The following is a 16,297-nucleotide window of genomic DNA, read 5'->3' as shown; positions in this document are numbered from 1 at the left end:
TTGGAGGCTAAATCAAAACTATTGTAGAAATTGTCCATGTATAATGCTTGGCCGTTATTTAGCTTTTTGGACATTAAATGCAAAACCACATTAGCTGCATGACCTTTTCCTCCCAAGTCATCGAGTACTCCTACATAAACGGCAAATTTTAATACCAATACATGAGATTCCGTAAGCATGTATAATTTAATTCCATATTTATGGCGTTTATTTTGAATGTATTGATGAAACTGGAGACGGCCTTTCCATAACACCATGGACTCATCAAGTGAGAGTTCTTTTAGGGATAATAAATGGTATTCATTTTGTTATTGAAATATGTAATTAAAGGTCTAGTTTTATATAAGCGATCCTCAGGTAGGTTTTGATTATTGGTTTCAATATTTGGTGCAAAATGAAAACATCTTAATAAATTTAAAAATCTATCACGACTCATATAATTTGAAAAGCATGAAAAGTTGAAAAAGTGATGTGTTTTCCAATAGTCATTCAATCTGTTAAGTTTTATGGTATCAGTGTGAATTGAATTATCAATGCAATAAATGTTAACATTTCGTCTTTATCTGTTGGTTTCCAATCGGAGATACAAGAACGTGGTGCACTACCAACACTTAAAAACTCGGTTTCAGCATAATTATTCGTTTCATCAACCAATAGTTTTATAAAATGTTCATCAAATAGCATAAAAAAATAATCTATAGGATTTATTTTGCCTTCTATCGGAACAAGCAATTCGTTTCGTTTTATAAAAGGAAAATTAGATAATTCAATTTCCTCCTCTTGCCAGCCACCGTCATTATTAGTATTTGTTGATGATTGAGTATTTACACTTGGTATATTATTCACGATCTCAGTATCACTCTCAAAATCGTCAGACACTTGTTCAGTATTTTCAAATTCATATTCACTACCAGAATCGGAAAAATCATAATTTTCGTCACTATCAGAGTTATAAAGCATCTGCTCAATTTGTTGTTCATAATTTCGATTCATACTGCATAACCGTTTTGGTCGAGATGGGCCGGATTTATTCAATGTATTATCCATGTTCATAATATAAGTAATAAGAAAGTAAACGAAATAAAAAAAAAGTCGTTCAAAAGAAATAAAATGTATAAAAACAATACAATGTGAATACGTACGTATTTCATCAACGACCGACGATGGAAAAATGATTGCAATGATAGTGAATTTCTTGAAAATACCGATAATTAACTTGATTAAGGAATAGTAAACATCCCAAAATAAAATAAAAATATTATAGACTAAAAATAGAAATATCGATGTGCGATTGCACACACGTATTAACTAATATCTATAGATAACGCTGACCGAAAATGAGGTTTTTGATTGTAACGCGGACTAAATTAGTGTATTGAAAAATAGTGTGCGGATGACGCCAAATGGCCAAAAAACACCAAATGGCGTCATCCGCAGTGAACGTGTTAAAAAACTTCACCGATGGAATTTTTAACATCCTTCCGTAAATTATACCGACTGCGCTATGTTTCATCTTAACCTGACGAAGGTTATTGGTTTCAGAAAGAAGAAAGTTATTGGGTAAAGAAATAAAAAGTCTAAATTAATTAATAAGTGCACATGGTTTTTATTGAAAGATGACAAAACGTGACTGAGGAGAGTGTGTGTGAATGTTGTAAAAGGTTAGGTTATGTTTTGATAATTCTCTTATCAAAAATACAGAACACATTGTAACTCGTAATTCATACCTAATATATTCATTACTATTTAATTTAATTTATTTTATTTTCACAAAACTGTTTCAAGTTCACTAACGCAATATATATATTTTTTTGTACGTTAATCAATCTTTATTTTTTTGTTACTAGAAGTATTATATAACAATTGTTGTGTACTTCATACTGTGTATCGCTTGTTACTTTACAAACGGGTAAAAACGAATTAATTCCAAATTTACATTTTATTTCATAATTTATTCCTGATGTTAAATTATATTGTTTCGCTATTTCTATCACTTTAAACTACTCTTTTGATGCTTCTAAAAGTGTGCCTATAGTTTCTTATAGTTGTTTAAAGAAGTATCCCAAAGAATACAGTGAAGAGACTGTGTACGTTTCTGATAGTAGTTACCCGACTTACCTCAGACCGAACAATGGATTTGTGGCAAACGTCAGAGGTCACCCTGTCGGCAATGAGTTTGTTGTCCCGTACCACCCGTACTTGCTGGTTAAGTATGACGCATACATAAACGTTAAGGTGTGCTCTACTGTGAAGAGTATAATGTATTTGTATAAATACGTATACAAGGGCCATGACGCGGCTACCTTGGAAATTTGGAATGAAGACGAAATAGATAAGTAAGTGAATTAAACTTAAAGTTGTGAAAATAACATTTAACTAATTATTATAATTGTTTTAGATTATTTTTATTTTAACTTAATATGTTCTCTATTGTTTTTTTACTATTTTAAAAATACTTATTTATTTAATGGTATATTACATTATATGCTATATGAATACATAGCATAATTATTATATCATTTAACGATAATTACCGTTCAATTTTATTTGTTATTGTTATTATGTCATTATATATATATATATATTTTTTTTTTTTGCAATGTACTCCTGATATTATATTTGTTGTTTTTGGGGTAATTTGCATGTCATTTATTAAGATTATGCAATAAAAATATTTAATATTCTATTTCAATACAATTCACTTAGAACATTCTTCTAAACTTATTGTAAAGTTGTATCAATCTTCCTAGTAACGTTAACTTCATTATTATTATTTTTAAGTATTATTATTTATACAGTGTATATTATATGATGTTATTTATTATTCATATATTCATACAAGGTGTACATTATAATATTTTAATTTAACATTTTGTGACTTATGAACCATTGCTACTCAGTACTCAATATATATAATTTGTAAATTGTTTTAATATTATATATTATTATAATTAGTAATTTCTAATTTAATTTAATTTTTAGATATTAAGGTAATTAAATAAACCAAGAAAAACAATTTTCAACTACAATAACATTGCGTATGGTATACTAGTTTCACATAATAATTAACTACTACTACACTTTAAACTTATTATATACAGGGTGATTTTTTTATCGTGAACCAGTTAATATCTCGGGAAGTATTAGGAATTTTGAAATAATTTTTTTTTTTAACTTTATAAGTTGTACTATTTTACACTTTGTTACAATTTTGATAATTTTAACTTCCTCCCTTATTTGATAAAACACTATCAACTTTCGATTTTCAAATCGCGATACCTATTTTCGATAACGAAAATCTATAAACATACTGAAAAAAATAATTTTAACATTTATAGAATTTAATTTGAGTAATCCGTTTGCGACTTATTAATGCTTCAATATTTGTTTAATTTACTGCTACTGGGCAATTTCACAAACCCAACAGTAAAAACCAGAAGTCAAAACGAAATTTTATCTCAATTTAACAATACCTATAACGGTCATAATCGATAATAACACAATAGATAAACAATACTATGTCCAATCTTCACTCCTACCGGAACACCGAGTGTCAGTGAACGACTAGCCAACAGCAGCGCGGCTGTATCAGCTATAAAGTATAAAAATAACATTTTATAATTTACCATCATGGTTACACATGGTTACTGATTCGTGGTATAAGTTCTTATCACGTATTAGTAGATAAACGATAATAAATGCCGGCAAACTGTTTCTGAAAACATGTGGTTATTGGTTAATCGTTAATGTTAGTTTCCCATTATCAAATATTGAATATTAATTATTAATTAATTACTATTCTTTGAATGTTTAACCAATGTATACGTTTTAAGTAAATACTAAATTATGTGTACCTATTACCTATTTAAATTAATATAAATTTAAAATTTAAGCCAATTATTCCAATGTATACCTATTATACATATTTTTTGATGGCGTTTTAATGTTGTAATTTGGTTAACAAATTTGAATTTAATTATAAATTTACTTCTGTCCAATCAGCAATATTATTATGTATACATTATTTATGGAAATCAGATTTCATACTTTGCCGAAAACTTTATTTGTATAATTGATTGGTAAGTTCAATTTAAAATTAATATATTAGAATTTTATTATTTTTTTTTTTTTTAAGTGATTTATACATATTATTGACTAATAATAACCATGGATTAAATATTTTAATTTTATTTCAGTGGCAATTAGTAGAGTTTATATAATTAATCATAAAATACAGTGAACTACATGATAAGGCAGCTCAATTTGACCAACAATTAATGCAAATTTACATTGCTTGCTACTGGTATCTAATGACTATAAAACAATAAAGTATTCATGTTTCTTTACATATTATATTTTAATCTTCAAACAAACTAAACAATTTATTATGTAAGTATGAATTTATTTTATAAAATAAATAATTTGATGTTAGTCATAATTTTTGCTTATTTTTTAGAAAATTAATTTTTGTTTTCTTTCAAATTTCAACTGTAATTAGTAGTACTAACTTTTAATTCAAATATCTATAACAACATTGGATGAACAAATACAATTTGTTATTTTGGTTAGTCACAGCAAAGTACATTTCACCTGATAACTTAATAAGTATGAATAAATAATTTTTTTTATATATAATATGTAGAATAAATCATTTCTATAAATAATTTAATGTTTTTTTTTTAGTTGCATTCAGATAAAAAAAAAAAAAACAACGCAGCAGCATCAAGACCAACTACTTCTACATTTGTAAAATTTGTTGATTGTTACATTATTAGTTAATTATATGTTTAAATAATTAAGTTAAGTTATTGATTTACTATTTTCCATAATTAGGGCTATGGAGTTTTTATTAACCTATATTGGCAAATTGAATTTTTTTTTTTAATAATTTTTTTTTTTTTTCCGTATGGCGTATTAAAGTCCGGGAGTAGGCCCGGAGGCCTAGTTCGGACGCCTATTTGGCAGAATTTCTAATGGGGCACCCGTAGGTTCTGCCATGCCCCGGGGTGGGGGATGGCGGCACTTATTCTTCGGACACCGTGACTTGCCCGAAGAAAAATGCTACCCGGTGACCGCGGATCGAACCAGCGACCGGCTGCGCCGCAACCGACGCCTTAGATGGCACGGCCACCTCGTCCCCCACTTTTTAATAATTATTATGATAGTGTCATTTTTTATGCAATATTAAAAGATTTTTGTTCCATAAAGTATTAATTAAAAATTAACATAATTTCAAAAAAAGTGTAAAAATGAATAATTTTTTAAGACATCCATAGCCCTAAGAATATGTTGTAATCTAGAATACATAATATAAAGTATGTTCAATGTTCATTTAATTTTTATTAATTTATCAAGGGTAGTGGACATGTTAAGTGTTAATATTTTTTATTAGTTATGACCTTACCCAAATCTTGCAAAAATTTGCATTACGGAAATTTGTTCATACTCTAGTAAAATTATTGACAACTAATGTGTTTATTGCCTTTGATAATTTAGTATTGAATTAATGTCCATTATTTGGTCTATTCACACACAAGATAGTTTTGATATTAAATGCAAATTATACATTATACAAAAAATATATCCCAGAATACCTAATATTTATAAATGGAAAGTCAGGTAGGCACTATTAACAACTGGCTCTGGGCCTATAGCCTCGCATCAGATTAACAATACAGGACTCACTTCTTTGATGCACAAAACATTGTAATATCAGTGTGATGTAGGTTATTTGTTGTGTCACTTTATTTGTGTAATCAAAATGACTTACTTATTCTATTTTTTTTTAGCGAAATGAAAACCTTAAATGATAGGGGCATTGTAAAAATGTATAACTAAAAAAAAAAAAAAAAAAATGTGTGAATAGACCTTTAACTACTTTAGTTTTGGCTCTAAATCCTGAATCCAAGGACATAAATTATACATTTGTATCTGTATTTATGAATTATTTTTCTAAATACATAAAAATTGTAGATTTACTTTGTTTTGAAATGAATAAATGTTTTCTGTTTAATATAATCATTTACTATAGTAGGTAATTAAGATACACCATATTGTTTTAAAAAAAATATTTATTTTGTCATTTACTTGTAAATCTGATGTATAAATATAAATTACTAGCTGACCCCGTGCACTTCGTTGCCCGTTAAAAATGCAAATTCTATATACTATGATTAGAATTTTGATTAATTTTTATTTACTATTCGGTTTAACGGTGTTCAAACTTAGACATTTTCATTGACTGTTTTGATTCTCAAAAATCTTGTGAAAGCACCACATTAATATGCGAATTTTGTAAAATGCTTTCTTATTACACACTAAATTTGTGATACGATTTTACGAATGTACCGTGTAAATTGTAAGCATCGATCTATCATTGTTCAGGCTCTACGTTTACCAGTCAGTGAGTTACTCAAGTCATAATATTATAGTCATTCTGTTTGCCGTTGCCGTGAGACTCTCTTATGATTATGCGAGCAGTATATTATCATGTAGGCAATCCACACGTGTTGGATTGCGGACCCCGCGAGATGTGTATAAGAAGTTTATAATTTCTAACACTTAAGTTTCAAAGTTATATCATTTTTTTTTTTTTACTACAGTGGGTCAAATACAATAATGTGCCATCTCGTGGTTTTTGTATTGCTGCCTGTTGGTAAAACAATAAAACTTAGTATAACTTGTTATGTTAGTCTATTGCTGTGAATTTGAAATTTACTGTGGACATTGACTTATTTCGCTAATTCTTTTTTTTGTTGATATGGTTTTAACAAAATATAACAACAGATCTGTAACTATTATATTCAACCATAATCAATAGCGACATTAATATAGTTTATTTTCTTGCTGAACTGCAGTGACAGTTATACATTGCCTTATACATTTTTGTCTCCATTTTTATATATATAGATTTTTAATTTGTTTTTTACTATGACAACGATTTTAGTTTGTTTGTCTATTTGCGTGTATTATTAAAAACAACCTTGCTATAACATTTTAAATAAATTATTTATTTTATTTAAATGGTTGCCATTGACTACCAAAAATAATTTATTTTACTATTTGCTGGACAGATGGCGCCTCTGTAATTTCATCACCATTTCGTCATATTTCTCAAACCTGATAATTTTTTCAAATTTTTCGTCCGTAAGAACCTTCTCCGCAATGAGCTCTTCAATTTAAAAAAAATCAAAACGATCGGTTCAGTAGTTTCCGAGAACATATCACTCAAAGATTTTCATTTTCACATTTATATATTAGATATTAAATAAATTCATATGTATTATGTATAGTTAACAAATAATAAACTTAATAAATTAACAAATTATACAATATTATATCTTCTTCAATATGTATAAAACATAAAGCATTGGGTTTTCCAAATTTATATAATTTTTGTTATCTATATACATGCTTATATGTATATCTACACATCACTATAAAATATAATTGATTTAATGATGAACATGACATGTTTCACATAGGTAAAAAAGATAAAGGTATCCATCCATTTCCTATATTAATTATAGTTTTATTGGCTTTTCACATTGTATTGGTTCTCAGTTGAATTTATCCTTTGGATTCCTCAATTTTAGTTAGATATTTTATTGTTAACTACAAAAATTTTTTCGACGTTAAATTAACTACTATGTTCTACTCTATAAATGAAAAAATGGATATGTGGTCATGCTTTATAGAAAGTGGAAAAAATAAAAGGAAAGCCGCTCTATTATACAGCCAACGATTTGGGCTTGAGAGGCAAGTTCTTAATTCTAGTATTTTTTTAAGATTGGAAAAAAACTTAAATGCAAAATTAAAAGCAAGTGACGCAGTTAGATATCGGGAAATAACGTCATGGGAGGAACTAAACGCACATCTAACTACTATTTTTGGTAAAACCCATTCCGTACAATTTTTACAAAAACAATTTAAACAAATTAAGCAATATGAAAAAGAATCGATACAACAATACGCGGATAGAGTAGAAAAAATTTCCCACGAATTAACCACCACGCTTACTTTAAATAAAACGACAGTGGAAGCTAAAGTTATTTCAGAAACAATCCAAACTCAAACATTAGCCATATTTATTGCGGGTATTCAATACGATATCCGTCTAATTTTGAAAGCCACAAAAGTACCTACTTTTGAGGAAGCCGTATTTTTGGCAGTAGAGGAAGAAAAATTTAATGAAAAACCTGAATATAAAACGGACAATCGAAATAAATACGTAAAGAAATCTAACGATAAAAGTAAAATTCAATGTCACCGTTGTAGTAGATACGGACATTATAGCAACGAATGTAGAACTAGTGAACATAAAATAACAAGTCTTAAAAACCAGACCGAAAATAAAAATTTCAAAAATTCCGTAAATCAAGTTAAAGTCTGTCATTACTGTAAAAAAGAGAATCACGTCATTAGTGAATGTCGCAAGAGAATATATAATGAAAAAAAGAAAAAAGAGCAGGGCGAAGCTTCGACTAGTAAAAGCAACAATGTATAAATCGTACCGTAGGCGAAATCGAAAATAATGTCAGAACTATTACATATATGGAAAGAGAACACGTTAAGTGCACTTCTACCAGTTTTGAACCTGCCACAATAAAATTATTCGTGGATACGGGAGCCGATATGAGCCTCATTAAAATATCCGCACTAAAAAAAGATATCGTAATAAACGAAAGTGAAAAACGTACAATTAATGGTATTACGGCAAACCCAGTAACCACCTTCGGGACATTAAAAATAACTATTAACATAGAAGGAGCGGATTTTTACGTCAAATTCGATGTTGTAGCTACCGATTTCCGAGTACCCAAATCAGGTATTATAGGCAGAGACTTTATCAAGGACAACCGCATAGTGTTAGATTTTAGTCGAGATATGTTTATGATGCTGCAATGTAAACCGCCTAAGTAGATATAAATAGACAGTTCAAACACCGCCACCGCCACCCGCCACCGCCACCCACCACCGCCACGGCCACCGCCACCGCCACCCGAACCGCCACCGCCACCACCACCGCCACCGCCACCCGAACCGTCACCCACCACTCGACCATGGTACCGCCACCCCCGCGACCTACCACTCACCCAAGGTACCGCCACCCGTACCACCACTCGCTGCCCAGCCATGGTAAGCGCCACCGTCACACCACCTCCCGCCCCACTATAGATGCTGCAACCGGTACACTGCTCAGCCGTATGCATGAACCTATGTATACATGTGCATATCCCTGCATCAGCATCACCAAAGAATCTGCAAGCACATCACAAATCTTTACATGTCAATTATGCATGTAATGTGAAATCCAAACATTGTAAGATGTTTTTTCACATACATATTTTTTTTTTTTTACTTAGTACAACAACAAATATATAGGTATAAATGACGATGGTAAGGTAAGTGCTATAATAATATATTTTGTCATACTAAATTTGTCAACAGAAATATTTTCACCTTGGCTTAATATATTATTATAAAACATACGTCTTGGTGTATTTGATAGCTACAAATATATAAAATGTGTTATTTTTAATATATTATGTATAAGTAATTAAACATACCATTTCATCAAACTCGCCATTCGCTAAAAAGTCGATGAAGCCTGCTGAAACGTCAGGTGTGTTTATAGTAGATACTTGGCTGGAGTATGACATTTTTAAAAACAAAATAATTTTTAAATAATTTTAACACAACTCAACAAACTACACTAACATACTGTACTAAGATTTATCATTAGTACCGATTATATTCCAGTAAAAATTAAAAAAAACACCAACAAGCATTTTTTTTCTCTTGTAACACGATTCTGCTGACATATTTGTTCTCCTCATTGCATTAGGTTATGGCACAGTATCACTGATTTAGTGTTAGGTTATATATATATATACATACGTTGATATTAAGCACACTATCATCTCTCACATGTATTATATGACGGAATATACTAAATTAGTAGGTAATTCAAATATACAACTGTAAATTAATAAATATTTTTACTTATATTTCACCGCTGTATAAAATGATGACAAATGTGAGATTATCGTAATATGCGATCTTCATAAACCCCTCCTTCACGACATTTTTTTTTTTTGCAAAATTGCAACTTTTGAATCGTACCAAATTTGTATAATAGAATTACACTGATTATTAACAAGCATTAGATGTTCAACCGTTCTATAGCGACATCTTCGTTTCTTATATTTTAAACACGTTAATCTCATTTATATACTCGTAATATTTTTTTTAATATTAAAGCAATCGATTTTAGGATTATTATCTTTTCTTGTATTTTTAAGTTAGTACTATAATATTTTCATAATGTTTAATTGTGAAACGGTTTCAGCGTCTTTTACACGAAAAGATAGTTTGATGAGGCATCAAAAAAAACATGAGGGCGTACGGTTTTCATGTACTATGTGTGTATTTCAACATTCAGTCGCAGATCCGCTCGTACTCGTCATATGAAAAACATACACGGTATGTATAAATTATATTTAATTAAATATTTTTCCAATAATTTAATTATTTTACAAAGGAATCATTCATGAAAATCGGATTGTTGAAATAGCCCCTCAAATTTACGCCCCCGATTATCAGGCTGGACCATCAAACCAAATGATGAGCCATCGTATGCAATATCCGATGACGATGATAATATCTGTATGGCTGCAATGAATGCTTTCGAAAATGAGGATAGTACACGAGGTTAGTTTTAAAGCTCTTAGATTTCGAAACCTACATGATAATTTATTTCGATCTAGGTGCCTCTTTATCTAAGCATTTAAATGTAGCATTCGGTGATTTAGAATCTGATGATATCTGTATGGCTGCGATGGATGCTTTTGAAAATGGACAGGATACTGTGCAAGGCAAGTTTTTAAACTCTTTACTTTAAAATGATAATTTATAACAATCAAATCACTTTTTTTTTCTTTTTTTTTTTCGTATATTATCGTCATGTTAAAATCATAAACAATAGATAGTACCTAATATTTTGATGTTTATGTTAGGGACGAGTCGCGAGTTATATTATGTAGCCTATACTACGCGAGCGACTTGTTGCACATTTATCTCAATAATGATAAATATGAGCATAATATCTAATAGGTATTACGTAAGCGACTTGTCGCACATTTTTCCCATTAAATATATATGTGATAATAATATCGCGTAAGCAACTTGTCGCTCATTTTTCCCAATAATGATATATGTGATAATAATATCACTTAAGCAACTTGTCGCACATTTTTCTTAATAATGATAATTAATATGAACATAATATAACGTAACTGATAATTTGTTTTAAAGTTATTGCGCATACGCAAGCGACTACTTGCTAACATTTACATCTATATGCCATGTATATGATCTAAGGTTAGAATTATAAAAAAAAATAAATTAGGTATATTTACAATTTTAGGTAATAAACGTAAACTTACAGAAAATACTTATACCACTGTGAAAGATAAAAAATTAAGGCTTCAAAAAGTAAATACATTAGGATTTGTAGAAATTCAATCGTCACACAGCCGTAAGGTTGTATGGTATTATTACAAAAATCTAAACAATATACAGATTATTCAGAGTTCTTCGAGTCCATGAAATCTTCATTGTTAGAAATTATTAATAAACATAATATGCCTATTAAATTTAATTTAAAACTGGAATCTACTTATAATCGTCCAAGCGTTGAAAATTCGTCCGAAAATCGAGCATTTAAAACTTCAGCTAGAGAAATTTATGAGGCTTCAAATCTCGAAGCAATTCTCGACGATTCGTTCACGAAATTATTAGCAGAAGAAGAAAATTATTGTTCACGTGGCAGCGGGTTTACGCTACAATCTATCGATGGTTTACTGCTAGGCGTTTATAATTATACACCGATGTCTGGTTCATCGTATATAGAATTACCTAAATCGATCGCTGATAAACGGGCTGTAATCAATCCTGAAAATAATGACCAGCAATGCTTTAAATGGGCTATATTAGCAAAGCATGTTACGGGGGAAAATAAATTCCGGGTCGGTAAAAATTATACCGATCATGAAGATAGATATAGTTTTGAAGACATTCCTTTTCCAACATCACTGAGAGATGAGAGATTTTAAAATTTGAAAAAAATAATCTGAATGTTTCTGTGAATGTGTACGGACTAGAAAATAAATTACAGCCACCGAAAAAGTTCTCATCATATGAAGTTTTTCCGCTCAAAGTCGTAGATAACGAGAAACGAGATCACATTGATCTATTATTAGTAACGGATAATAAAATACGCATTATACGTACATTTCAAACTTTTCAAGACTAATCCGTTCACAAAAAACTAGTCATGAAGGTCAAGCTGTATTCTGTAAACGATGTGTTTACGTCGTTCGATAAACAGAACTTAAAGTATAAATTAAGCGGACAGGCAGCGCTTGAACATCATAAATTAATATGCGGTCCGCATAAACCTATACCCGAAAATGCCGTCAGAAGGGGAAGTTCTGGAATTCACCGCTTGGCAAAAAACACAAGCGACATCCTATAGTCATTTACGCCGATTTTGAGGCACACTACTTATAAAAGCAAATGAAGAAAGAAAAGGAAAAATACTACAATCGTTCAAAAACATTGTCCAATGAGTTACGGATTTTAGTTAAGGCGTCTGAAGATGTTCCAACCGAGTTATTAAGAGAATTTAACATACCAACAGAACCAGTTATTTATCGAGGTAGTGAAAGCAGACAAGACGTGGCAAAGCATTTTATTGAAAATATCACTGATGTGGCTGAGAAAATTGAAAAACTACTGGAGACAAATATTATTTAAATATGAGTGATGAAGACAATGTTAAACATAATTCCTGCTTTAAATGCAATTTATGTAAATGTGCTGTTAATATACATACCCGTGTACGCGATCACGATCATTTGACTGGTAAATTCAGACAGTCCTTATGCAATAGATGTAATTTAAGTCTTAAACAACCAAAATATGTACCAGTTTTCTACACAATCTCTCCAATTATGATGCACATTTCATAATTACAGAACTCGATTACAACTCAAAAAAATTAATGTAATACCAAATAGTGAGGAAAAGTTCATTTCGTTTTCCAATATATAAGTAATAAATTCAGCATCAGGTTCGTTGATACAATTCGATTCATGTCCACACGCTTGTCAACTTTAGCCGCAAACCTTGTAACACCAGACTTGGAGAAATTTCGTGAAACCGGAAAACATTTCTCCAATAATGAAATGCCACTTGTCACCCGTAAAGGGTTTATCCATATGACTATACAGATGATTGGTCTAAGCTTGAACTTACCTCGCTACCACCGATTGAAGATTTTTATAGTACTCTGATAGAAGAACATATCAAAGATTCGGAATATCAGTTTGCGACAGAAGTTTGGAACCATTTCAACTGTCAAACGCTGGGCGAGTATTCAGATCTTTATTTAAAAATCGATGTATTACTTCTGGCCGATGTTTCGAAAATTTCCGAGACCTCTGCTTAAACACATATCACCTAGATCCAGCATACTACTTTACAGCCCCAGCATTTTCTTTGATGCGATGTTAAAGTACACGGGGATAAAATTGGAATTACTTTCAGATTATGAAATGCTCCTCATGTTTGAAGATGGTAAGTAAATTGAAATTTTGTTATTTGTATATAAATAGAATTACATTTTTTTATATATATAGGTATTCCAGGTGGACTCACACAAGCCAGCATGCGGTATGCAAAACCCAACAATGAAAAAACACCAGATTTTAACCCATCAGACCCTAAATCATGGCTTGTTTATCAGGACTGTAAGTTTATTAATAATAATTATACAATTAAGTAAACTTTTTTTTTTTTTTTTTTAACTCTAGGTAACAATCTTTATGGCTGGGCAATGAGTCGTTTCATGCCTTATGGTGACTTTAAGTGGGTCAAACCATCACTCGATGGATTAAACGATTTGACCGAAAATTCTGAAATAGGACGAATTTACGAGGTTGATATTGCTTATCCGAAAGAACTTCACGATAAGCATAATGACCTACCATTCCTTCCAGAAAATAGCTTACCACCAGGCTCAAAAGTACGGAAACTTATGGCTACTTTTGAGACTAAAAAAAAATTAATTGTTCACTATCGTAATCTCCAACAAGCCTTAAACAATGGACTAATATCGTTGAAAAAGTAAATGTTGTTTGTTATTTCTATATTATTATAGATGTTTAATTTTTATATATTGCAGGTGCATAGAGTAGTTCAATTCAAGCAATCGCCGTGGCTTGAACCATATATAATTTTAAATACTGAAATGAGAAAAAATGCAAAAAATGAGTTTGAGAAGGATTTCTTCAAACTTTTAAATAACGCTGTGTTCGGTATGCTATTAAAAATTCTAATTATAACTATTTTCATTAATTTTGTCTGGCTGTCATTTAGGAAAAACGATGGAAAACGTTCGCAAGCATTTAAATATAAAGCTAGTATCTAGCGAAAGCCGTTTGCAAAAATTAATAAACCGATCTACGTTTAAACATTGCACCACGTACTCCGAAAACTTGAATGCTGTTTCGCTGGAGAATAAAATCATTGAATTCTGCAAGCCTATTTATATAGGTAAATAATCACTTATAATTTGCTATTAACGACTATATTTTAATATTTTAATTTCAAACAGATTTCTCAGTGCTGGAAATTTCTAAGACCTTAATGTATGATTACCATTACAATGTTATGCAAAAACATTATGGCGATAGTATTGAGCTTATGTACACAGATACAGGTAAATTATCATTATCGTTATTATTATTATCATCTTTTTAATATTATTTGTATTATTTTAGACTTACTGGTATACTTTATTCAGACTGATGACTTTTACAAAGATCTGGTGAATAATTCTAACTTACTTGATCGAATGGATACCTCGAATCTACCTCGGATACATCCGTGTTACATTGCCGAAAGAAAGAAGATTCCAGGACTGTTTTCCGATGAAACGGATGGGGAGATATGATCGAGTTTTGCGCGTTGCGAGCCAAGTCATATGCATACATTCTTCAAGGCAAAGAGAAGATCAAGGCTAAAGGAATCCGGGCATGTGGTGAAGAACCAATTGAACTTTAAAGATCATTTACGATGTCTTTTTGGTGATACAAGCTTGACAGTAAAGACAGATAATGTCTCTATCCGTTCATTTAAACATAAATTGAAGACTATCAAATCAAGCAAATTAACTTATAATAATTTTGATGACAAGAGAGTTATACTCGAGGATAAAGTACACACATTAGCATATGGACACTATCGAATTGAGTAGGTTATATAATGATATATTCTCTACAGTATTCTAATTAAAATATTTTTAGGGAGGCTGAAACAAATGAACAGTCAGAAGCAATAGTGGATGAGATTTGAAATAAAATTTATGCAAATAATTGTATTAATACTTTATTTTTAAAAACTGTATATTATAATTTAAATCATTGTATATAATGTAGAATATAATGTAAAAATATATATTATATATGATATCATAATTTTATGTGATTAAGGTACCATTTTATATAATGTAAAATATAATGTATAATGTGTATATAGTAGGGAAAAAACAAAATATTGATATATTTACAATTTTATGTGATGAAGATACCATCTTTTTAAGGCAAATAATTTATACAATGTACATTGTGGGATTAAAATCCATATGAAAAATACAACATGGTAGTGTTTCTCCGTTCAATTGACAAATCCGTGGACAATCTAAGTTTTCCAAGTTGAAGACTGTAGCGTGTGGCATAAACTCTTCGATAATTTGTTGTTTCTGTAAACCTTTAACGTAAATTCTATCGAATTTTAATGACTGAAATATTTTCTGTATTTCTCCATACTCGACATCGCCGTATTCCAATGATAATCCTGCTGTAGCCGTTCAAGCCAACTGTTTACGCTTCGACTTTTTGCGTCTTGTTTTAAAGAAATATGTTTAAATATAAAGTGTTGATGGGTCCATGTTTCAGTGTCTGCTATAGACATTTCCTTAATAAAATACTTGTTATTGACTCCGAGGATGCAATGAATGTCCAAAATAGCTGTAGACATATTGTTAAGCTGACTCACTGTATGGAATATTGAAAAATAATTTCGTAGTACCGAACACATTCACTTCTGAACACCGACTGAAATTATTTTTTAATTTCATTCTTATTTATCCATGAATTATGAGAATTGTCAAACCCTACCCATTTAACATATATCTGATTCCCCTTCTTTCGTATAATTTTTTCAATTAAAT

General features: G+C 30.3%; 1 protein-coding gene across 2 annotated transcripts; it reads left to right on the top strand.

Annotated features, from left to right (window-relative positions):
- Positions 1-13,303: 13,303 nt before the first annotated feature.
- On the top strand, positions 13,304-15,092 carry LOC114132126 (uncharacterized). 2 transcript variants are annotated; one of them, XM_050204009.1, is made up of 5 exons: positions 13,304-13,641; positions 13,704-14,381; positions 14,443-14,619; positions 14,681-14,785; positions 14,847-15,092. In XM_050204009.1, exons 2-5 carry the CDS (start codon positions 14,225-14,227, stop codon positions 15,017-15,019), a joined length of 612 nt encoding a protein of 203 aa, XP_050059966.1. In that variant the 5' UTR covers positions 13,304-13,641; positions 13,704-14,224; the 3' UTR covers positions 15,020-15,092. The 2 variants fall into 2 exon arrangements, with proteins under 2 accessions (XP_050059966.1, XP_050059967.1); XM_050204010.1 differs by having other exon boundaries at positions 13,304-14,381.
- The last annotated feature ends 1,205 nt before the right edge of the window (positions 15,093-16,297 follow it).

This window comes from Aphis gossypii, chromosome 3 (genome assembly GCF_020184175.1).
Source record: "Aphis gossypii isolate Hap1 chromosome 3, ASM2018417v2, whole genome shotgun sequence".
In the NCBI taxonomy this organism is placed as follows: domain Eukaryota; kingdom Metazoa; phylum Arthropoda; class Insecta; order Hemiptera; family Aphididae; genus Aphis; species Aphis gossypii.
This window is presented reverse-complemented; position numbering and strand designations above follow the sequence as displayed.